Source organism: Molothrus ater, chromosome 7 (genome assembly GCF_012460135.2).
Source record: "Molothrus ater isolate BHLD 08-10-18 breed brown headed cowbird chromosome 7, BPBGC_Mater_1.1, whole genome shotgun sequence".
Classification (NCBI taxonomy): Eukaryota; Metazoa; Chordata; class Aves; order Passeriformes; family Icteridae; genus Molothrus; species Molothrus ater.
The window spans coordinates 31761139-31786191 of record NC_050484.2 but is presented as its reverse complement, the minus strand read 5'-3'; the positions used below and the strand labels follow the sequence as shown (position 1 = coordinate 31786191).

Genomic DNA, 25053 nt, shown 5'->3' with positions numbered 1-25053 from the left:
CAATTTGTCTCGAGACATTTTATTCTTCTCCTCTCAGGCAGCGTTTGCTCCAGGGCTCACATACCTGCACGCTCTCGGCATTTTGCTCCATTATTCAGCCCCGGGGCGTGCTCTCCATCCCCCGGCCGGGGCTCAGCGGTGCCCGTGGAGGCGGAGCGGCCGCCCGGCGCTGCCCGGAGCCGCGGAGACAATGGGAAGCCACAGCTGGGAGCCGCGCTGGCACTGGCACTGGCACTGTCACCCAGCACCGCCACCCAGGGAGCTCCTCCTCGGCAATTCACAACCTCCCGAGGCTCTCCGGCTGCTAGAAAATGGCTGGACACATTTTAATCGCTTTCTCCATGAACGCTCAGACTACTCTAAAATTAAAGTTTACACCACGCTGCGAGAATGTCGATGTGACAAAGAGGCAGGGCAAAAACATTCGTACTGTAAAGATATTCATTTCTTCTCTAGACAGCTTTATTTCTTCACTTTGGCATTGTGAACACAACACAAAAAGTCATCAGTAAGTTAGTCCTCAGTGCCAGCAGATAAACACACTCGTCACTGGCAGAATGAATGCTATGATAATTTTCTGGACTGGCACATACCCACTATCAGAATCCAAATATGGAAGAAAAACGTCGTCTCAAACAGAGGGGTAAAAAAAAGCCAGTCCTATGATAATTATCATACTTCCAAAAGCAGCGCCCAGACCAGCAGTGTGCAGTTTTGTTGCTTGGGAGAAACCTCTAAAGCTAGCAGCTGCAGCATCACCCCGTGCTCAGCAGCACTGCTGCACACTGATAATCATAATCCCCTTCCCGGACTCTCCAGAGACCTCTGCGAGGGATCCTGCACACCAAGTTAGGCTGCAAGGAGAATGGGGCAGTGCTTTTAATCTGCAGGCTCCAGAGAGGGGAACTACAAGCCTGGGAGGCTGCAATCCCTGCCAAACAAGAGATCAGCATCCTGTATATTGAAGTGACAAGATTAAAAAACCATACATACATACATATATATATATATATAGACAGACTCATTTCTACAATGTAACAAACACAGGAAATAAAAAATCTAAATCAACCATGGAAAGATTTAGACCTGTCACAGACTGCAGCAGTCTCGGAACTAAAATAGATTTTTATAAATAAATAAATATAAAATATATATCATATATAAAAACATCATTTGATATTGAGACTGCTGCAGTTTGCAAAAGATCTTAATCTTTCTATGCTTGCTCTTCCCGTCTCGTGGCACCTCTGTGCTCCATCTTTAAAGCCTCCACTCTTTCTGCCCACACATGGCAGTGTCACACACTCCACACATCTTGGCTGTCGTCCTTGAGCAGCAGCATCACACGGGGGTGGGGGGGAAGTCAATCTTTTTGATTTAGCTGAAGACAGCAGTTGTTGGAATCCCTGCTTTTCTCTGGTGCACTGAGTTCAGTGTCACTGCTGGCTATGCCCCTCCTCTAGACGTCAGTTCCCTCCCCACCTCATCACGGGATCATCCCTGAGATCCCATCCCAAACTCGAGGAAAATACACACCAAAGGCATAATTCTGGGAGGCCCTTGCTATTTTTACATAGGTTACAGCTGTAATGAGAGCATTACTTCTCATGAAAAAGGCTTCCTCAGCAGGATGCTAGACAAGAAAATTACTTTTATTTTCCTAATTGTAAAATGAATTCCAAATAGCTGATCACCTATGTGCACAAGCCATTTACTGCACGGTCCATACTCTGAATGCTGCCAAAGAGAATAGTTTTCAGTTTCTGAACATATTATACAGATTACTTTAATGTCAGAATAATCTTTTAAGCAGTCTCCTCACACAACCACAGGAAAATGTGTCTGCTGTGCATGTCTGGCTAGTGTTCTAATCAGATTTGGTATTCACATACGCCACGGCAGAACACCTAGGAGAGCTTTTATAATCAGGAAGATCAGCATCAAGATGCAGCTAGCCTCAAACAGGAAATAAAGTAGGAACCAATGGAGAAAAACCTGAGCAATGTCCTATTGGTATACTCTGCACTGCCTCTAGGAACACTGCTGTTAATTTTTCTAAAACTCACACACCCACACACTATGAAGAGTTGGGGCTTCTGTAAATCCTATCCTGGAGACTCATCCTAAAGGAGAGGATAGACTGGTCTGGGTTTGCTTTCTCATAAGCAAAACCTTTTTATTCCCTACACACACGGTCTGCTCTAAGTGATGGATTAAAAATTGGAATAGTACTCATTACCTGAATGTGCCTGTATCAGAAATGGACTGTAGAAATGCCCAGCTGAGGCTGTGTGTTCAGCTCTATGGCTGCCTTTATCCAAAGATTGTGCCACGTGCAAATATACACGGGCATAACATGCTAACATATGTGAAACAGGAAAACAATTGGAATAAAATATCATAAAAACAATGCTGTAATTTCTCCCTTAAATTAGTCAAGATACATAATTAACATGCTTAAGAGCAGTAAAAACTTACAGCCTTCTTTATAGGAAAGAGGAGTTGGAGCACTCAGGGCTGATTTACAATTGCAACCCTGACTTGATTGACTAAGTTAACTCAAAACATGTAAATTGTATCTCCATTATCAAACACACACAATTACATTTGCTGAAATACCATCTAACAGAATAGGCATCATAAGCTCAAAAACAGATGAGCAAATAAAAAGTTTAAATTCAATTTAAATTTCAAAGCCATAGCACAGATGAAATATACAAGCAGGTATTCAAGAGATAAAAGAAAAACAGTCTAGAAAGCAACCAGATGCTTGCCAAAGGAGGAAGAATTCTAGGCCCAAGAAAAAAGTGAAGATATGCAACACCACCTCTTCAAAGCCATTTTCCTGACAAAACAATACCCTCTGTCATAGCTGTACTTAAAACTGCAGAATGTAAGTGATGAAAATGAATCTTTATTTTTTTTAATCTCATAACAAACTTACACAATTCAGTAAGAGGCAAAAGTGCACCATCAAGTGTCTGCAAACCAGCGTCTGATTCAGAGTAGAAAAGATTGGACTGTCCTGAATGAAATTTTCTTTAAAACTTAAGAAGGAATACTGACACAGAGACAGAAATCCCAATTGATAAAAAGGCTCTGCTACATAGGATACACTTGGGAAGATGTTCCTGGCTCTGCAACATCCAAGCACTTGAGGCACAAGGACCCCTTTACTCCAGAACAAATCCCAGCAAGACTTATAGGACTGAAAAGGCAGGACACAAACTCCTGGAGAAGGACACACACACTGCAATGTTCTAACTAACAACAGCCTTTCCATTTAGAAGAAAAAGATGAGAAAGAAAATCAGTTCTTTGAAGATTTTTAAAGAACAAGATAAAAAAAGCAAGCCCTTGGACCAACCAGAAGATATCTAAGAAAAAGTTTGAGACACAAAAAGCTTGAAAAATACTAGAATACTAGGGATTATGGGTACTTGAAGTACCCATTCAAGTACTTGTCCCAATTCCAAAATGAAATTTATCGATAAATCTAAAGGAAATAGAGCAGCTTTTCTCATTATGTGAGAAAGGGAGACATTTACAGAGCTGTCCCATCCATATGAGCTTAACAGAAGCATCACGTGAAGCCATATTCTGACTACTCCAAGTTCCATCCACTTGACTGATTTGTCTCTTCTGAACAGTTACCCTGCTAGTAACTCTTTAACATTTGATTGGACAGAAATATATTTATGTCTGCCCTAAGAGAAATTGTCTAAGTCCAGACTGGTCATGAAGGTCTATTCTGTATTTAGTTCATATCATCCCCCTATAAAAACCTCTCACTTCCAAGAAAGCAGAAACAAGCACTGCAATTTCATTCCTTTGCACCAAAAACCATGAAGCTGAAATAAATATCTTTCTCTGGTGCTTTCATTGTTTTTCTAAGACATCAAATATACCCTCACTCTTACAAGTATAAATGAATGTCTGCTTAGATACCAGTCCCACTTAGCCATGGTTACTACATGATGACAAGGTGTTGTCCAAGTCTAAATGCAGGAGATTTTAAGCTAAAGCCTGAAATATCAGCAATCTCCAAACACTGACTGTGCACAGCTAGTCTTCAAGATTAAAAGAAATTACTTTTCAAATACTTCTGGACAATGGATGCCAAATGAGCAGGTGTCTGTCTGGTGGGCCTGTTTGTAGGGCTGATTGCTGGTCAAAGATTAACTTACTGTTAATTAAAAATTCTAGAGGAACAGTACAAAAGCAAGCTGCAAAAAATATTGCAGGGCTTCACAGAATTCAATATTAAAGATCTCTCTACAAGTACTCATTATAGCAACCTATTGAAAAACATCAATGTATCTCAGAGTGTAAGTAAACTTTTGGTGTTAGCTGGAGTAAAAAGTTCTGAGCAATTAAACAGGAGTAACATTCACATGACCAGACTTTCCTTCTTTGAAAGGGAAAAAACCACCAACCAAACCTGGCATCTCTCAAAGTTCACCAAAAATGTGGGAGGGATGTTTTTGGGACCAGTTAGAGAAGCCAAAAGATATATTCTGTCCAATTCTTCACCTCTTGAACAAGGCAACTCTTATCTCCTGCTTACTCAAGGAGTGAGAACAACTTAGGAAAAAGCAAATTCTAGTAGAAGATGATCTTGGAGTATTGAGGTATGCATTGATTCCATTAACTATGGTCCTTAAAGTAATGCTTACTGAAGCACAAAACAACCCCCAAGCCACCAAGTATCTGATTTCCCTCTAGAAAGCACATTAGAACGCATTTCAAAAACCTGTGCTTCCAATTTTCTGTGTGCTAGATAATTGTGTTACACAAGAAAGGGGAAAAAATGTTACTGGTAGAAGCTCTGGCCTATCTCCATAATTTGAAATAAGAACCACTGAGATTACATTCAACCACAGACTGATTTTTGACATCTACAGCAAACATTGCTGCTTAATAAATGAAGAGCAAAGTATTGCTTCTGCAGTTAAAGCAAACAACTGAGTAATGGCTCATGCTAAACCAAGGAGTGAATATATTACAAAGCAAGACTAAAGATCACTTACTTGGTTTTGTCACATGTTTTATCAATGGAATTTCTGTCCTTCCACCTCCAGTTGTTCCTACTACTATTTTCATTCACTCTGACATCTCAAAACTGGGAGTATAATCCTTTCAAGAACCTTCCCATTTTCACCACAATCTTACTTTGTTGTGAACAAAAATAAAAGAAAATTAAGTGATTGTAAGTTTAGTCTCAAGATGAAAAATTCGTGCACACCTAATGAACACACCATGTCTAGTTTTGCATTAATATCTTGATATTAACTTCTTCCTGAACTGCAGTTTAAATTCAGACTATTCTAGACCTTCTGTTTGATACAGTCTCATCTAAATGCCAGGCATTAGAAAAGCAGAAAATTAAGCTACTCAGAGGTTGGAGTTTAAGGTCATCCTCACTGTCTGAAAGCAAAAGCTGTAATATACTCTCACCCAAGAGGTTCATTATGCTTTGGTTTTTTAAAGAAAAAGCAACTGTTTGAACACAAAATAATATCCATGAAAAACTTCCTCTGAGCTTCTCCATAAGTGACCCCGTAAGTGGACTGACACCATGGGCCAGGCATATGTAGGTCCAACATGCTGAACAGGAATTCTTTAAAGCCACAGATCTGCCTTAGAACCAACAGTCAGAACAAACTCGCGTTATTTCACTGGATCTATTTTTTTTTCTGCTTTTCTCCCAATATTTTTCCCCTATAAGAAAATCTGTCACATGTAGCAGGGGATGGGAATGTTGAAGGGGTGTGAAATAATTCCTCTTTTGGTACAGACACTACCAAGCAACCAAAAAAACAAAGGGTTTGTCTATTCCAGCAAAAAATGACCAGCAGTTTTGTGAACACAAAAATGAGAATAGAGAACTGTAAGAACCTGTTTATACTAAACCAGGGTTACTTTCTGCAAAGGGACAGCAGAAATACAAGTTCCCAAATAATAAAGTCTACCCCCGGAATAACAAAAACCCAAACAATAAGACTTCACTCATGTTTACAAAAGTCCATGTTTGGGTAGCACAACTTGTGTTATCATCCCAAAAATTCTAAACAATTAGAGCATGGGAACAGGGCTTCAGTGCCAGGTGCCTAAAAGCAAGGCAAGAGGAGAGGAGACTTCAGCTGAAATCACTATGAGCAATTCAGTTGTAATCCCACACTTCAATTCCAATCCTTAAGTACCTCAGAGGCAAAAGACTAAAGAACACTGGTTTAAACCAAGGGAGATGTGAGAGTCTCAACAAATCTGTATTTTTCAAATGAAGTTGGACTACAGCTCGTCAATTTACCAGAAGTCTTTATTCCCCTCTGGAATTCTGAATCTGAAAATCAACAGGTCAAGTAAGACAAGAGGCAAGGCAGATTTTCTCAGAGCAGGTATGTCTTACCTTCCACCCACAGGAGAGAATGACAGGAACTGCAGGCTTGACTGCCAAGCAGGATCTGAACACACAGGACAGAGGGGAGCTTTTCCCTTGCTTCATGACAAGAGAGAGCATTTGGAATGAACAGCATTATTAATGTTGTTTTTCAAGTAATTTTTGTTTCTGGGAAAAATAAGATCCGGCTTATCAGTCTTCCTCCTCAATTTTGTTCTAAAAGTAAATCTTCTGAGATAAACATGTTCAACCTAAAGCAGTGAGTGCTGCAGTTGAAACTTGTGTCAGCTGTGGCATTGACACTTTCAAGGACTTTGTTAACACCACCCTTACTCCTGCCCCAAACTTGGCTAATGTCAACTTCATAAGCAAAATCTTTTGAAATCCAAAAGTGCTTAAGGTTAAACAAAATCTGACTTTTAATGTAGAATTCAACAGGGGGGAGGAGAAAGGAGGGCAAGGAGAGAGATGGGAGGAGCTCCTAAGAACACTAGGAGTCAACATGTGATTTTTTACTTTCTTGCCTATCTCTACAGTCAAGCACCTCCACCTCAGATGATATAATGGCATCATGAGACCCTAAAGGGACTTTAAACAAAATCAGCATTATGCTTCATTATCTATGACTAGGTGGGAAAAAAATTAAGCTAATAATTTTCAATTAATGTTACATAAAAGGAAATCATTATTTTTTAAACAGTTAGGGCTGGGGCCTGGAGTCATCACTTGAGATGCAGCATGCAATAATACAGATTGGCTAGTGAGCTTTGCTAGATAAACAAAAGCTTTTTCATAGATGCAACACTAATTTTCAGAATGTTGCTAGGGCAACAGCAGACTGTAACAAGAATTTCTGAATAATGAGCAGGTGGCAATATACAAAGATCTTCGATTCCTGACTGAATTATTTATATGTAATCCAGAACAGCAAGATTTTGAAAAGCAGTAGCCTTATTCCAGCACCACAAATGGAAATACTAATAAATATTCCAGACAAGGTATGTAAAGTTCTAGACATGCATCTCTTTTTTGTTTTAACATGCTATGTAAGGCACGATCACTAGTCTCACACCTCTGGCATAAAGAAGCAAAAGCAGTTATTTTGCACAAAACACACAATTTTAAAAAGTAGTTTTTCAAATTCAAAACTAAATCTAGCTTTCTACCCAGGATTCTCCTTGTAGAGATTCAATAACTCCAGAGGGACAGGAACAAATCTTGGCAATTATGAAGTAAGGACCAGACTAGCAGAAGAGAACTGGACATGCTTTATCCATCATGCCCATCCACAGCAGGAGTTTTGCCAGATATAAAATGTTATGGGAGGAAGCCTAATGGGCAGTCTAGAGTCTATCACTTGAAAAGCAATGGCAGCAAGATTTGGCAAAACTTCTGTTAATTTAAAACTTTCAACTCAGCAAAGTCATTATATTACTAACCACTACTAACAAATTCCATCACCTGGCTTTCCAAGCTTCTGATTAGTTGGTCAGCAAAGGTTTGGGTATCTGGACAAGGCCAGCTGTAACATTATTCTTTTGCTGAATAAGACAGAAAATAACTATTTTAACTTACCCTGAGCTGTTTCTCCCTGTGAGTTCCCTGAGACACCGTAATGTTCGCAAAAATTACAAACCTGGTCTACCTTTGGGGCTTTTTGTCACAGATCTTTGTTTTAAATATCAAAAAACCAGTAAGATTTGTAGTTATTTTCAGTTAAGGTCCCAGTTTTCAGAGATTAACAGAGTCTGTGTATTGAGATATAAACTCACATGCCACAAGACAACTGTATATGAATGTTCATATATACATGTTCATATATACATATACATATGTTCATAATAAATGACAGAGCTCTTTTACACGTAGCTGACATTATCAGAAAAACTTTCAAAAAACACAGTAAAATACAGATAATCTAATAATTTGATATAATTTTGATAAATACTCTCAATTCTCCATGAAGCCCCTCATGAGGAAGACATTGAGGTACAGGTGTGTGTCCAGAGAAGGAGCAGAGCTGGGAAGGGTCTGGAGCACAAGTCCTGAGAGCAGTGGCTGAGGGAGCTGGGGGTGTTTAGACTGGAGAAGAGGAGGCTCAGGAGAGGCCTTATCAGCCTCTAACTCCCTAACAGAAAGTTGTGGTACAGTGAGGGTCAGTCTCTTCTCCCAGAGAGAAGCCACAGGACAAGAGGAAATGGCCTCAAGCTGCTGGGCAGGTTAGGATGGATATTAGGAAAAATTTCTTCATGAAAAGTGTCAAGCACTGGAACAGGCTGCCTGGGGAAGTGCTAGAGTCACCATCTCTGGAGGGATTTAAAGGACATGCAGATGTGGCACTTGAGGCGATGGTTAAGTGGTGTGCCTGGCAGTGCTGAGGGAAGGGTTGGACTCTATGATCTTAGAGGTCTTTTCCAACCTAAATGATTCCATGATTCTGTTATGTACTGCATGAGATTGTTTCAGTTTATCTGATTTTCTGATGTGAGGACAAGGCCTGGAGCAAGGTACATGTTAAATTGTGCTGCCATCATGTGTGCCAGACCTGAACATTCCACAGACACCTAGAACAAGGTTTTAAACTAAGTTCATCCACTGAAATCTCACTGTATGACACCTTTACCAGCAAAGGCTTCCATGCCAGCAAGGCTTCTTGAATGAGGCTACAGCTAAAGCAATTCCAGCAGAATGTCCAGTGGAGACAGATGGACTCACAGAAGATTAAAGTATTGGATTCTTATAGCTGGTCCTCTGCATTGTTCATAAATGAGTTTCTGTCCTCCCCAGCAGCTTCATTCTAACAGGTTTAACAACCAGTGCTGAGCAGCTCCCTGCATTGCAGTTGAATCCTGTAAATTCCTTTGTTCCTCTTTCTGGTCAGAGGGAGGTAAGAACACAATTGCCTCACTAATATGATGCCTCGTGGAACAGCTGCTTAAGCATCATCTTAGATCTCAAAACTGAGGATCCTGGCAACAAGGCAAAGTAGAATCAAATGAGCATCTTGCTGCTTCCCTATGAACACTTCTGAAAATACATCATCATCATCAGATCAGCAGCTTAATTGCCTGGACCCAGGCAAAAGGAAGACAGAGAACTGACTCTTCCTTTCCCCAACTGAAAAAACCAGGCAGCATCACATTCTGCCACCATGGACCTCATGCCTTGCAAAGCTATTTCATCTTCCTAAGCAGCCAGCAGGGTGGTCAGCAAGCAAGCAATGCTAGCATTTACACTGAGTACCAGTTTTTGTGAGGACACAGGCTCCTTTCTCATGGCATGGTCACTGAAACAAGAAACTTTCCTGAACCAAACACTGGATCTCTCCTTAGAGGGGACAGGGGAAGGAAAACTTAACTTAATGAAGATTTGGTTTACAGTATGATGGATTTTTTTTAAATTAAAAAAAAAGTATAAACATAGGACTAATACTACCACCACTAAGTTTATATTCTGAAGGATTTTTGTAACTCAGAATTTAGCTGAGACATTAATACAGTGCATTAGAACTTAGTGAATTTCTTTGAGAAATTTTCTTGAAAGCTGTTTTTTGGACAAGTATAAAGGCATGAGGAAATTAAAAAATAAGCACCATTGTTTTCTTCAAGAATACTTCAAAGGTTACATGTCCAAGAAGGAGACAGGAGAAAAATACTCACCCTCAAAATACAAAATTCCAAGTACACTGTTCCCAAGCTGAACACAGGCACTAACACCCAATTCTGGGAGCAGAGGGGTTTTGAAAGCTTAAAAAAACAGGAAAGAAATCTTTCTGGAGGTCAGGTTTTTCACATTTGTATCATGCTTTGCCTAACATACTCTGGAAGGGTGAGTAGACCAGAAGGTCAGGGCTACATCCATTCTCTGTGGGACCAAAGATGGGGTAAGGAAGAGAGAAGGTTTAAAGAGATAGCCATTTTAACACTGCTCAACTACTGAATAAGTCAATCCCAAAGAATCTTATTCATGTAGTCAGAATATTTAAGCAAAGGATTATTAATTATTAATAGAGTATCTATTAATAATTATTAGAATCCTACATTTCTCTGACCAAAAGGCTTTGCTTTACAGGCAATTCAGGACAGGGACTTTGACATAGTCTTAGGCTACAACAATCCAGGGATTGAGAATAATCAGGCTGTCCTTGACAGATCATTTCCTTATAAAGATATACAACACACAGTTCTGTTAGAATTCATTGACATATCTTAATGTATATCATGTAGCATTTAACAACATTATGTGTGTAAAAAATCACCTGTAAAATACCTATGGAACTTGCTCTCCCTAAGGCACAGGGAAAAGAAGCTGGGAAGGGAAGAAAGACCTTTAATATGAATAACCACAAATTTAGCTGGAAGAATAAATGCAGTGGAAGGAAAAAAACCCAAAACAACCAAACAAAACTCAAAAACAGACATAAGCAAAACCAAAAATAAAATCCACTCCAAAATATACTGACCAACCAAAAGGTAAGCCTTGGAAGTCAGAAACAAGTTCCACCCTGAGTCAGAACTTTCTAACAAAAGATTCATTATCCATACAAACAGAAAAAGAACAAGCACACCAAAAACCCACTACAGCACATCTGAAACTGAATTGGAAAGAGTACATTGAAAGGAAAAATAAGATTCAGAAAGTAAGTGCTGAAGACACCATACCCACTAACTACAGAAAATGAGATGCCTCTCATCAGACCACAAGTCCCAAAGAAGAGATTTTTTTCAACAGTACAAAATACATGATGGTATCATTTGGCATTGGAAAAAAAGCACAGAACTAAATATGAGGAAAAAATAACTATGCCTGGCTTCTAAACAAGTTTTAAAGGAAAGAATGAATTAAAGGCACCAAAGTCAATGGAAAATGAGTTGACAGAAAAACATTGTAGCAGAGATTGTGCCAAACAGCTCCATTTAATAAAGTAATAGCTCCTAGGAAAAATAAATGCAGGAGGCCTAATCTATTTAAATTACATGTAGTACTACAGAGGAAACTGATAAAGCAGAGACAATAAAGATTAAGAAAATTCAAATTTTAAAGATGTAACTACCATTCAATTTATTCTCAGAAAAGCTACAGAAATGCCATTCTAATAAAGCCATGCTAGGGCCTTATATGGAAAATGGTATTTGCACTGATAAAAACTTGTATGGAAAACTTAATTTCATGTGGCTGCAGTAGATAACAGATAGATAGAAGAGCTACTTAATCTAGAGAAAAACTTTACCACAAACCCATGTGTCTGTAAGTTTTCCACAGTCAGCAAAGCTGGAGGCCAGTAGATATCACAACCAGATTTTACAACTGCTGTTCAGCATGCAAGAAGATAACCAGCAATTTAATTAACATTAAATAAAGCTTGACACAGTTATGAAAGCATTATTTCCTGTAAGAAGAAGGGACTGCACTAAATGACCCAGTCTACCCCTTCAGTCTTCAGGCACATTCAAGCAGTGAACAATGCAATGAGTTGCATCTTTTCCACGAACATTCCATTATTTTACTGATAATTACTGCTATTTAATACCAAGGTACTTGAATGGCCTAGATTCAGTGGGAAACAACTGGAATATTTTTTTTATCAGACTTTACTTCAAAAGCCTGTTAAGAAGCCTTCTTAGGATCAAGAATTTTTCCTTAAAATTGAAAGGATCTGGAAAAAGTCCACTTACTAGTACTTTATTTCCAAAGGTCCCAAAGAATAATTTACAATCAATTTTATGTCCTCCTATGTTTTATATGGGAGTCTGTCTCATAACATCAAGCATATGTGAGAATCCATCTTCCTCACAGAAGCCATGCCTGCATCTAAGCTCTGTATGTCAAACACATTTCAGAAGTTTTAGAGTCACCACTATAAGCAGGTAACTGCAGACATGAATAAAATAATGACACAGAAAGCAACTCCTGATGCTGCAAACAGCAGAGTGCTAAGGTTAATAAGTTATGAGCAGGATTAGAGCTGAGCCTGCTCACGTCACGCACCAGGACTTTCTTACAGCTCATATCAAGAGCAGTCAGTTCATCACACACACAGCCCAGGCTGGGCAGGTGTGACACAGAGCTCAGGACACTGCTGCTTGCTGCAGCGTGCAGACACAAAATACTTAGATGGACAGCAAAGAACCCCACCAGAGCCCTGTGATGTCAAGTCTGTCAGTCAAGCCCCACGCTTTAGAATCATCACCACTGATCTAAACCATGCCTGAATTCACACATTGTCTGACCAGAGCTGAAAAATCTTCAAGGTTTCCCATCCCCAATTATTCCATATGTTACAAATGGGCTAAACTGTCTCTTGCTTAAAAGTCATCTACATTTCATTGCATACTGGAAAAGAGGACAAGGAAAAGAGTTACTGAAAGAATATTTACACATCTATAATTCTTGATCTTTATGGAATATTACTATTTTAAGCTTTCACACTGCTATGGACCAAGGAAGACAGACACAATCCCAGTTTTTAACACTGTCTAATATTTCAACAGAAAAGGCCAGATAAAAAGCTGATTGTGTTCTGAGTTGGGACAGCTTCCACTACAGTTTTGATATGCAGGCCTTAATAAGGACTACTGCTCTTTTTGCTTTTCAAATCCAACTTTGCAGTGTCAGGAAATACAAGATTATGTAGCAACTAATGGCATGTCATCATGGTCAATGATGAACGGCCAACTGTTGGAATATCATACATTGCATTAACTGAGTTAGCCCAGCAATACCATTTATTCTTTTCATATTACTGCTTTAAGAATTTAGTCTAATGGTACCATTTGAAGCTCAGAAATCTTCCTCAGAACATGGTATTATTTATTCTTCTGTATTTAATTCATTACTAGATAAGCTCAGTCTGGACTCAGTTCCTTCTCCCAGTAACAGGAATGTTCACATAAAAACAAGTGTTCCTCTCCAGAAGCCAATATTTGAAACTAGACCAAAACAAAACATCCCCACATGAGGTATTAGGATGAACATCATAACATTTTTATAAGTTAACACAACAGTTTGTGTGAAAGATTCATATCCTTTTGTTAGACCACAAGTCTAACCAGACTGCAGTAGCATTCCTACAGCAGCTTCCATAAAGTCACTTAACAGCTTTCCAAGTACTGGGAGTCCTTTTCTTCCTCCAATCCACACCACAGGGATGACATCTCAGAGCAATACTGGCACTGCTTCGTGGTACAGCTTTAAACCCTTGAAAGAGCAGTTTATTTTTCCATGACAATAATGCAATGTGCAACCAAACTAGCAGCTAGAAGCCTTTTAAGAGATTAAGTGCAATGAAAATGCAGGAAAGATCACTTTGATGTGCTTGAAACAAAGAAGAAAGCACAACACCTAAACTAAGAGACTAATAATGTGTCATCTTCATTACAAGTAAAAATTAAGGCCTCATTACAGTCAATTCTAACAGTAAAAATACTATCAGCAGATACTTTGAGTATCTAACTGTCATTTTACCAGTTTCTTCCACTAAAGCATATGCAACAACCTCTAACACAAGACAATTATTCAGTTTCCCTTGGTTTTCCCTTGGAAAGCCATTAGGCAAAAGTTCTTGTTCAGAAATAGTCTGACTTGCCAAGTGGGAGAAGGCTAAGGAGCCATGAACTGAAAAAGGCAAAGCAGGTTTCATTTTGAGTCTAAGTATTGCCAGTGTGTGTAACTTTGCTAACCAATCCAGCTACATCTGAGGGGAGACACAAACTGGTGAGGGCTCAGTTCTCACTTTAAGTTATGGAATAGATTTAGTGGATTGCAAAAGAAAGGGAGAAAAGGATTCTAATCCTAGCAGCAAGTTGTACTCTTTTTAAACACCTACAGAGCACACTGAACCTGAAATGGAGCTCTTCATCCAAAAGACCAAGGGATTAACAATGCTTTAAAGGAAAAAGGCTTTTTTCTGTACCTTCTGTTGAAATGCTTCAAATCATGCTGTGATAACATGGACAGGAATTCTCCACAAACTGATTTACTCATTTTGCTACTGCCTCATTAGGGTACAAAAACTCAGCATTTGATCTAAGCCAGCAATTTTCCAATGCCTTTGAAACTCCTGCTGTATCTCCACAAGAACATAGCAAATTCTTCCCAGCTCACTCAGAACATGAAAACAGATGGAAATCTGCCTGTGAATCCAGCATTGGTCAATGATGCAACTGCTCCCAGCTTCTCAGCACCAGCAGGAGGTTCTGATGCCCAAAGCTCTGACAGGAGAAAGCACTGTGAGAACACTCCTCAATCTGCTGTTGGCAGAAGCACTCGAATTAGTTTGAACTTCACTCACCAGCTGCACACCAACAGCCTTTTCCAGACTCAGCTGCACTAAAGAAGTCACTGATCTCACTTCCAGTCACTATTTCCTCCATCTGCCAGTTAAACTGCTCCTCCAAGTCTCCCAATAGTTGCTTCAATTTGATAGAATAAGAGACCTACATCTTACACAGAAAAAAGTTCAGGAAGTGCTCCCAGTAGCAGCTCATTCAACAGAGCAGAGGAGATGGCAGAGGGCAGGAACAAAAAGCCAAGGATATGGCACCACCATGGCCTCTTTCACAGCAGCAGGTATTGCATCTATTTATGTCTTGCTTCACTTAACATAAATTAAAATGCTTTAGTTGGATACCTACAGCAAAGTATCACACCTCACTTGGCTGGGAACAATTCTCTCAACGACTGTGGCAGGTTAAGTGCTAACCAATTATACAGAACATTTTCTAGAAAAGTACAAAACTCGGGACTGGATTTTTGCTAAACCAAATCCAGCGATGGCATCTTCTATCTTTATGTATTTTAGAGGTTATTTTTTGACTCAGAGATGCAAGCTATCCAAAACTATACTTTCAAAAAGAAGGAGCAACTCTGCTATGCTATGTAGTCAGAGCTTTAAAGATATTTATGGCATTTGTCCTGACAAGCTTTAGCCTTCAGACCACTCTATACACGACTGGACAAAGATCTTTCATACACAGCAATACACACTTGCTAACAAACCTGAGGAGGGGGTAGAAAAGTTAAGAGTGTAAATAAGGGACAGAATTCCTATTTCATACACAAATTCAAGCTACAGATTAAAGAATAATAAGAACTGATGTTGGGAGGGAGAGTAAAGAACAAAAATTCAGCAGCAGATGAAAAAAGACAGGTGAACAATGTAGTATATAAATGTTTATGCAGAAACCAATGGCTGCTTAAAGGTAATGCCCCATTTCCTTACAGAGATCCAAGATAAGGAATAGAAAAGAAACCCTGGAATAAGCATCCCACAGCCATCTCAAATCTACACTTTGCTTCAGCAGTCTGGATCTGAACGTGCAATAACCAAATATTTTTGGAAACATAATTCTATAGATTGGAGAGAAGTGCATTTCAAAAAATGACACATTGACAGGATTCTCATAATACATGCATTAAACTGCAGGAGACTAACTTATGCACAAGAGTAGCTGTTCTGTAATTAAGGCTGCTGCCCTTCATAAATCTGTTTCCAGACATTATTTCCTCTAAAATATTTCTTCGACAAGTTATGAAATCAAAATAAGATTATAGGCAGGCCCAAAGTGCCATTTTCCCAACAATACTTCATCATCATCTGTTGCTGACTTACCATCTCCCAGAAAGAGCGTTCCAGCACCTCTCCCCAAAATCTCCTGACATTGTTATACAGCACATTCGCCCAGCACCTCCAAGAAAACTCAAGGAGGACACACCAAGAACCACACAACCCCAGCTTTAACGGGCTCCCACAGACGCTACCTATCAGCTAGAGTAAGCACCACCTTGAGGCACTCACATTGATCCTTCTTGCCTAAAGAATCCGGTGTGAATGCCCTCATTATTCAGGTCTTGCACTGCCAAACGACTCCTCTTTCCATCACTAAAAGCTCCACGTGGAATGCGGCGTTTAACAAAACCCCTTGGGTCATTTCTATCTGGCCTGTCCTAGGCGGGATGGACACGGGAGAACTGCCACGAAAAGCCTGAGTGGGCTCAACACCTCCGCAGCCCTGGAGCCCAGTGATGGCAGGATTACAGGATATTCTCCCACTCCGATGGAAAGCTCCTTAGCTGTCACACCCATGAATTACAGCACTTCGTATTTACTGGCTACCGCTTAACTCTGCTCGTATCTTTGAAATGAGAATTCGAGCACGCTGAAAAATTTCAGATGCCAATCACTTCAACTAATCAGGACATCCAAGGTGGTTCATGTTTTTATCCAGATGGTAAAAGTTGGAGCACAGTCGCCTAGCTCACCGAATCTGAACCATGCTGTCAACATATTTAAAAGATTTTTATAAAATTAAACGAATGCCACCTTTTAACCAATTCAAAGTTTACGTTGCTTCATTACCTAACAACTCACTCAGAGAACATGGTGTCAAAAGGCTGATTTTCCCTAAAGTGTCCAAAAAATGCAACTGTATCAGTTACTTTTATAAGTCTGGACTAGAGCACCTTGAAACTTTAAACACATAAAGGTATTTAAAAGGATGCGGTTGCTACATCTCTTCGTCAAATTAACTCTGGGGAGAAGTAGGTTTGTGAAAGTGGCGATACAAAGACATGAAGTTGAATTAAAGAGGCCACTGTAGCAAACTGACTTTCAACGGAATAACCCCAAACCCACGGCATTTGCCTCGTACCCAGAGCCGAGCCTAGAGCACTCGACCTAAACCATTCAGCTGCTTTGAAGCTGTTTCACGGACAGACTTTCACCAAGCAATACAAAATAAAGACTACGGTGTAAGGCAAATACACTGAAATAGGAGAAAAATGAAAGCCAAAAACATAAGTTAAAAGAAGAAAAAAGGCAGAGGCAGAATTGTGTTTAAGATGATAATGGTTCTACTACTTTGCTCTGTCTCCTCCACTTTTCCTTTATTCCTCTTAACAGACACACAAAAATTAAATACAAACAGACAACCACTGCAGCAGATGTAGTGGCTGACCCTTCCCAAATCGTTAATAAGTAATTCCTGGAGCACTGCTGACAAACCTAACCCAGTACACTGCACACCCCTCAAAACTACTGCTATTTAGTCAAATCTGGTTTTACTCCCTAGAAAAGTACTAGTTGATCTTGACAGCAATTTACAGTTTTCCAAAATAGAGAGTGGCCAAGAAGTGCAGTTACAAGTGCTACATTTTTGATCTTCCAAGATTTAAATGGACACAAGTCTTAACATTATTTTTGCCATGGGGACTTCGGTAAATTGAGAAGCAATAAGTCACTTAATTTCTACAAAATACTCAAACCCTTGACATCACAGTACTTACTGCAAAACAAAGGCTTAATATCAGATGCATGCCAAGCCAATGGAAGACTGTCAAAGAAAATGTGATTCCATTTCTTTCTCCTGAATAGCAAATTATTTGAAAAAAAAAAAAACCAAAACATTTTGAAAAATAATCAGAACTTCATTTTACCTTTCACTTCAACAGTAAATAAATATTCCTAATCTAACATTCACAAGACATACTGCCCTGTAAAATTGCTGCTTAATATTCAGCCGAAGAGCATGTCTCAAATACATTACTCCTTGTGGAAGACAAGACATGAGAAAGCAACCCCATTAAAAACTGCAGGTTAATACCTCAGTGGAAAAAGGCCAGTGTCAGACACTGCAAGAGAAAAAACCCAACACATTCCCTATTCTGCTTTGGGCACACAAGATCTCTTCAGTTTCACGTCAATGATAAGGGGGCATCAAAATTTAAAATTAAAGACTATTAGCAAATCCACTCCAAGATAACAAACACTAAGGCAGACTGTACTATGTGGCAATGCACCCTAAGCAAAGCGTGCACCACTCTTTTTGGTTTTTTTCCACCACCTCCTAATCCAGCTTTCTATGTACATCACACAAATCCATCAACATGTAGGATGTGTGCAAATCTCTTCACGTGAATAACCTGAATAATTCTTAGACCCCATGTAAGAAAGAGCTATTCCTCACTTCTTTTTCTATCTCGTTCTATCTTCCTCATAAAGTGAAACCCTTCCTCGGTGCTGAAAACTCATTTTAAAACGTTTTTAAAAGAGATGGTAAAAACCAGGCCGTGACGTAGTTTGCTCTCAAGTCTACTTACACTTTACACTACAACATGGTAGATATACCCACGTACAAAAATTTCTGCCGCATGTTGGATAATTTAAGAAAATGGAAACATAATAGATGAAGAGCCCTGTGTCCCACTCCGGCCAGCCCTGGCTATATTAGGGAAGGGGAAGGGCCGGGCTGGCCCCGCCGGACCGTGACCCCCGGCCGGGCTGCACCCACCGGCCCCGCGGCCGCACCCCCCCTCCCTCAGCGCTGCCCCCGCTCTGCGCACTGCGGGCGCGGCCCCCCCTCCTCCCTCAGCGCACTGCGACCCCCGCCCGCCGGAGCGCCTTGCCCGGCGGCATCCCGGGCTCCTCACCGGGGCGGAGCGCTCCTTCCCGGGCTCCTTCTCGGGACGCCGCGCCCGGCGGGTGGCAGCTCCTCGCACACGAGGGGCGCCGAACCCAGCGCCGAGCGCCGCTCGGGTTCCTCCTGCTGCTGCCGCGGCGGGCAGAGAGGCCCCGCCCCCGGACTGCCACCACCAATGGCTGCGCGGGACGCTACTGATGGACAGCCCCGCGGACCAATAAACGTTGCGGCACCCTCCCCCCGGCCCTGCCGCGGAGTGGTGCCGCTCGGCGCTTACGCGAAGCCGAGCCCGCCCGGAAGGTGGCGACCAATCGGAAGGCACGGACGCCTTGACAGACAACCGTGAGCACCAGTAAGAGCGGCGCACCGGCACTGCAAGGTCCGCCCCCTGCGTGCAGCCCATGGCCGCGGGCAGATGGAGGGATCCCGCGGCTGTGGCAGTGCGGGATCTTAGTGGCCTCCGCTCCATGCTCTGGCCGCTTTCCCTTCACCCGTGCCTGAGCTGCTCCCCTGATCCTGGGTGTGTGGTGTATCCCGACCAGCTGCTCTCCGGTTCGGCTGGGTCCCCGCGCCAGCGCTCCCGCAGCCGCACAGCCCCCGCACCCTGGCGGGGCAGGCTGGGATCTGTAGTCGGGACTTGTCCGCTGAACCTCTCCTCTTCCCGGCTTCTCATCCCGCCTTCACCGTTCTTCCCAACCCCGAGAGCCAGCGGCACTGCCCCGTCCAGCCCGGCCCTTAGAGCGCCATCCTCGCCTCCCTCCGTTGCCAGCCCCGCTTCCCCCTTCCCGCCCCTCCGGCTCCCTCAGCCCGCCCGCTCCAGCGGATCAGGGACAGGCAGGACCCACGGCCGGGCGGGAGGATGATTTTTAACTCGCTCCTGGGGAAACGAGGCCAGGGGCGAGAAGGACGGGGAAGACAAAAAATAAGGAAAAAGCGGTGCCCGGGCCCAAAAGCGCTTCCCGTCCGTGACCTCTGGTCATGCGTCACTTCCCGGCGGCCGTTCGAGCGCGGAGCCCGCGGCCGTGAGGGGGTGCCCGGGCTGGGACGCGCTCGGGGCCGCTCGCCAGGCGGGGACCAGCTGCCAGGTGACTGCTGTTTGTCACCAGCCCCTGTTGGTGACAGGTTTCACTTCTTGCGGTTGCTGCTGCTGGGTCGTCGCATGGTGCGCTCAGGTAATTCTGCGATTGCAGCTGCAGGGACTTGCGTAAGTAAAATAAAATACTTGCCCCCAGGCAGGTGTTGAGGTGTGCGCTTCCCTCCAGCACGGTACAGCGGCCTGTGGGAAAAATGTTCTACGCTGAAGAACTGTGTGGTGTCCTTTGCTCCGTCTGATTGCTTTCTCTTCTAGTGTTCTTTAAAATGCTGTGTTCTGGTGGGTAAATTTTCAATTCTTTGTTATCCCACTGGTGGCTTCACAGAACAAGAAAGACAAGGAGCTACTGGAGAGGGTCCAGCGGAGGCCACAAGGTGATGAGGGGTCTGGAGCATCTCTCTTATGAGGAGAGACTGTGAGAGCTGGGCCTGTTCAGTCTGGAGAAGACTGAGGGGGATCTCATTAATGCACATTAATATCTCAGAGGTGGGTGCCAGCAGGATGGTGCCAGACTCTTTTCAGTGGTGCCCATCAGCAGGATGAGGAGCAACAGACATAAAATGAAACAGAAGTTCCACCTCAGCATGAGGGAGAACTTCTTTACAAAGACGGCAGAGCACTGGGACAGCTGCCCAGGAACTCGTGGATTTTCCTTCTCTGGAGACATTCCAAAGCCACCTGGATGTGTTCCTGTGTTACCTGCTCCAGGTGACCCTGCCTTGGCAGGGGAGTTGGATGGGATGATCTTCAGAGGTCCCTTCCAACACAAACAGTTTTGTGATTCTGTGAAGTAGTTGATTAATCAATCGACCAAGATGTTCTTAGAGCTTTGAATTCCCTATTAAGTTTTACTGAATATGCAGTCATGGAGCAGTTAAGTCCATCTAGAGGAAATTTATGAAGCAAAACCCTTAGTGGAAAGACTCATTTGTCTTAGGCATGTGCTGCTGAGCTGCATTAAAGGGCTATACTTAGTGGCCTGTAAAAATAAGCAGTGGGTTTATGTTATGTAATCAGCTTGTGTTGACAAACAGCTATTTGAAAACTTTAAAGTAATCCTTGAACTTGTCATCAGTCTTGCACCCAACTTTCCAACAGAGAAACAGCCCCAGGGATAATATCCTCAACAAACTGGGTCTCAGTTGCTGCCTCTGGAAGGATAAGGGCTCATAGTGGGATGCAGTATAGCAGTAGCAGTGATTAGAAAGAAATTCATTGGGTTTTTTCAAATTTAATTGTATTGTTTGCATTGCCCTTATCCCTCAGTAGCTAGTTACTTTTCCAGATCATTTATGATTGATTGAACATGATAGAAGTTGGAGCAGATTACTTGGAAATACTGCTGATGTTGTTTCTCTCATGGATGAGCTATCTACCTGCTTGACTTTTAAAAAAAGTTTCAGTGCATTTTTTTTTATATGGCAGCTCGCTTTTCTTGGAAATTTGAGAGACTTTTTCAAAAGTTTTCCTGGAAATTATAGTTACTTTACAAATACATTTATAAAATTTATTCTGTTTTAATTCAGTTTTGAAAAGTAGTGGAAATTGCATCAAATAGTTTATAAGTACATTGTTGTAGAGCCCTTTCAAGAAAACTTCATCAGAGTGGAAAAATGGGAATCACTTGTACAAAACACATGGTAACTCCCACCAAATAAAAGCATTTATCCTGGTGTGCATGGGTTCTTCACTTCAAGGTTTTTTACGCCCTATGAATGAATCATGATGTAGGTCCATGAATCTTCCTCATCCCTGCTTTCAAAAGCTGAGATTATTTACCATTATCTAGTCCTAAGATACTTAAGCAACTTTAGATTAATAGTTACTGAATTTAGTAGTTTAACTATTTCATCCCTGATTTCCTTTCAAACACTTGAGTAAATACTTCAGAGTTTGAGTTTTTTAACTTGTGAGACTTGTGCAGCTGAATGAAGTCTCTGAATGAAAAGCTAGGTCTCCACACAAAACCTTTTAGGTCTATTTTATCTGAAAAAAAAAAAATGAAGCTCCAGAACTGGTGATCTGGAGATGTGGGAAGGTTGAGGTGATCTGTATTACAGCACATTAAGGACACAGAAAAAGCCATGAAAAGTTGTGGTTAGAGAATACATGCACTGGTCTTTCTCTCCCCTTGCATCTTCTAAATCTGCAAGGACTAGAACAACAGATACAAACTGGTCCTATGCTACACTGATCAAATTCTTTTTTAAAACAGATTATTTTTATTTCTTGACATTACTACAGTGTGTACATAAGTACTCTGTCTCAAAACATACGTGACCACCACTGCCACAATCATTGTATGTATTGTTTTAATATCCATTGTTCACCACATTGGAATTCTTTAATTATTCACCTAGTCTGTAATTATTCACCATTCATTTATTCAATCATTCACCTAGAGAAAAAGACTAAACAAAAACTTGTACATATCTGGTTGTTAGTGCTTTCTGTTTTGCTGCTTTCCAGGATTGCAAAGTCAGTTCTAACTGTGTTAATGACTGATGCAGAAACATTTTTCATTGTAGTATTGCTATGTACTGATGACTCATGTGCCTCCTCTAATTCAGATCTGTGCTTCTGAAGCTGCATGGCTCCTATTCAGTGTTTCAGTGAAAGGATCTTGTCATGATCTTGTTCAACAGAAAGTTAATTATGTTAACATTTCATTCTCATATTGTCACTCACAACAAGCTATGTAGGGAGCTGATCACAAGTACATCATTATCTCTGCATTTATAGAATGGAAAATCATCAAAGAAAATGACTCACAAACTTTCTTTAGAGGTGAATCTCAGAACTGAGTGTTGAACAGCTTTGGGCCCACCAATCCTGCAGCATTGTTGACTTGTGTGACTCTACAGAAATGTTTTAGTTTTTGTCTTTAGTTTTTGTTTGTTTGCCAGCAGTCTTAAGTGCCATGCCTTAATCAACTTTTAAAGGAAAAAATGTGCAATGGAAATTATTGTGATAGAACTGAAGTGATTATGGTTATTTTCCCAACAGTTAGAACTGAAGCATTCATGTGTGCTCATTTGAGAGCAGAAGCAGGTATTTATTTACTGGAGCTTTATGAATTTGTTTCTGGGAAATGTTGTCTTGGGCACACAGGGCTTTCCATCTTCTGTTAAGCAAAGCTCTGTGGTGGATATGCATGCAAGAGCCTGCTACTCATCACAGTTCTTGTATCTGCTGCTGAGTGTTCCAGAGGCCCAAGGTATAGGAATATTGTTTCTGTAAAGCTATACCAAAGAGTCCACTTAGGAAAATGGGGGACTGTTTTTCTTTTATTTTTTCTTCTTTTTTTTTTTTTACTTCCCCCAAAGTGGGCATATTTGCCCCTTTTTTTCTGATTTAATTTTTAGGATTAAAAATTTAAACAACTGTTAGTTCCATCATCGGAAGTTAAATAAGCAATTTTTTTTTCCCTGGAACTCTTCTGAAAAATGTTACTAAAAGAGTTATATTTCAGTGTCCATGAGTAAGCTCAATTTGAATGGCAAATAACTTCTTTTCATGAATAGGCTGTTTGCTAAAATAATTATTTCATAGTGTAAAGGGAGAGATACATGCTGCCCTCTTCATCCTGGAATATAACTGGCCTAATGCTGTTTGACACAGTAGAATATTCTAAATTAGTTAGAATATTTTATGGATACTGAGGTGAGGGACTCTTCCTCCAGCATCTGCACAATTTTGTGCTTTCCAGAGAGAATTCTCAAAACTCGAGGAAAGCTGTGTAGATATTGATTGTTCCGAGATGAAGTGCTGAGTATTGTTCCATCAAGCTTTATTCTCTATTCTGCCATGTAGGTAAGATATCCTCTTTCTCTTTTGTTTCTCTCTGGTTCAGCATGGCCAGTGCTCTCCAGGAAACCCCTTCAGTCAAAGCCTCTCAGTTAGAGGATGTTGATGCAAAGCTGTCCTTCCTACCTGAAAGGCTGAGAAAGAAGCTGCTTCCTTTTCAGGAAAAGGGCATCATATTTGCACTTCAGAGAAGTGGCAGGTAAGATTATTGTATTCAACTTACTGTATCACATGCTAAAAATTGATGTGAAAATCAAGTATGCAGATATTAAAAATCATAAACTTATGTTTCTATAGTTGAAAGTAAGAATATGATGCTAAAAATAGTTACTTTAGGTAAACATTGTTTTTTACAAAGGTTATTCAATACCAGCAGTCTTTGGTGAGTTATGTTGCAGAAATCTTTCATAAACTGTAAGGTAACATGGTTTAAAATGAGTTGTGGAGGTTTTTTCCACAGAGGATGAAGAGATTTAATAATGCATTATGCAAAAGAGAGTTGTAGTATCAAAGTTCTCAGGTGAAAGGAGGTTGATATCAGTAGGACCATCATTTTTGTTATGTTAATGGAGAATTCCTAAAATAAGTTAATTCACATTTGATTCTTTAGTTTTGAATGGCATGGTAGAGCTGTTAAGGGAATGACTAACAGATCTTGATGCATCTGTGTGGTTTTCTATTTTAAATTTGGTACAATTCTGGAGTGTGATCAGGGTGTTCTGGAGCTCACTGAGCTGCAGCAGCAGAGCAGGAGAAGCCTTGCACAGTGCTCAGTTAGCCAGGGCAGCAGCTGATGGAGTAGGCATTCAACAATTAAGCACCTGCTAAATCAAAAACCACGGTTTATGCAGCAGAGGCTGGAAATATTTTGCTGAGTAAGAGCCTGTTAGTGAGTTACAGGGTTGAAAAGGAGAGGGGGAAATGCTATTTCCACATTTATAAATTTTAGGAAATGTGGGCAATTGCAGCTTAAAGCTGTGAAACCACTGTATGCTGTTGTTTTGGAAAGAAATTATGTTGGGGAGGTCTGGCACAAATAGAATTACTGTAGCCTGTGTGGGAAAGATGGATGAAATTAGTTCCTGATTATTTCAGCATCTTGCTGAGAAGGAGAGGCTTAGGGCCTAAGGGGGTTGCTTGCTGATGTTTGTGACTGTTCTCAGGGGAAAAGAAATGTGCATCTTTCCCTCTAAAGGTGAAAAATTAGAAAGGAAATTTTTATCAGCAGCTCTTGGAATTACATGGAACTTTTAATCAATTAAAATCTCTGCATTTTTTCTCTTTGATTCTTTTCCTTTGGCCAAAACCCTTTAGCAGTGCTGTCTCAGGGAATGAACA

General features: G+C 41.0%; 2 protein-coding genes across 12 annotated transcripts in view; one reads left to right on the top strand and one right to left on the bottom strand.

Moving 5' to 3' along the window:
* The window catches only part of R3HDM1 (R3H domain containing 1), an 83373-nt gene extending 64430 nt beyond the window's left edge, over nucleotides 1–18943 (bottom strand). For 10 of the 11 annotated variants that reach the window (XM_036386707.1, XM_036386705.2, XM_036386712.2 and 7 more), the window contains exon 1: nucleotides 18826–18943. The gene's annotated coding sequence lies outside the window, so the exon portion shown is untranslated. Of the gene's footprint in view, nucleotides 1–64; nucleotides 127–18825 lie in introns of those variants that run through there. The other variant, XM_036386706.2, reaches the window with a different exon arrangement.
* A 597-nt stretch (nucleotides 18944–19540) lies between these two features.
* The window catches only part of ZRANB3 (zinc finger RANBP2-type containing 3), a 40388-nt gene continuing 34875 nt past the window's right edge, over nucleotides 19541–25053 (top strand). The window contains 2 exon segments of the mRNA XM_036386409.2: nucleotides 19541–19987; nucleotides 23762–23914. Of these exon segments, the coding sequence (XP_036242302.1) occupies nucleotides 23763–23914 (152 nt within the window). The 5' untranslated portion in view covers nucleotides 19541–19987; nucleotide 23762.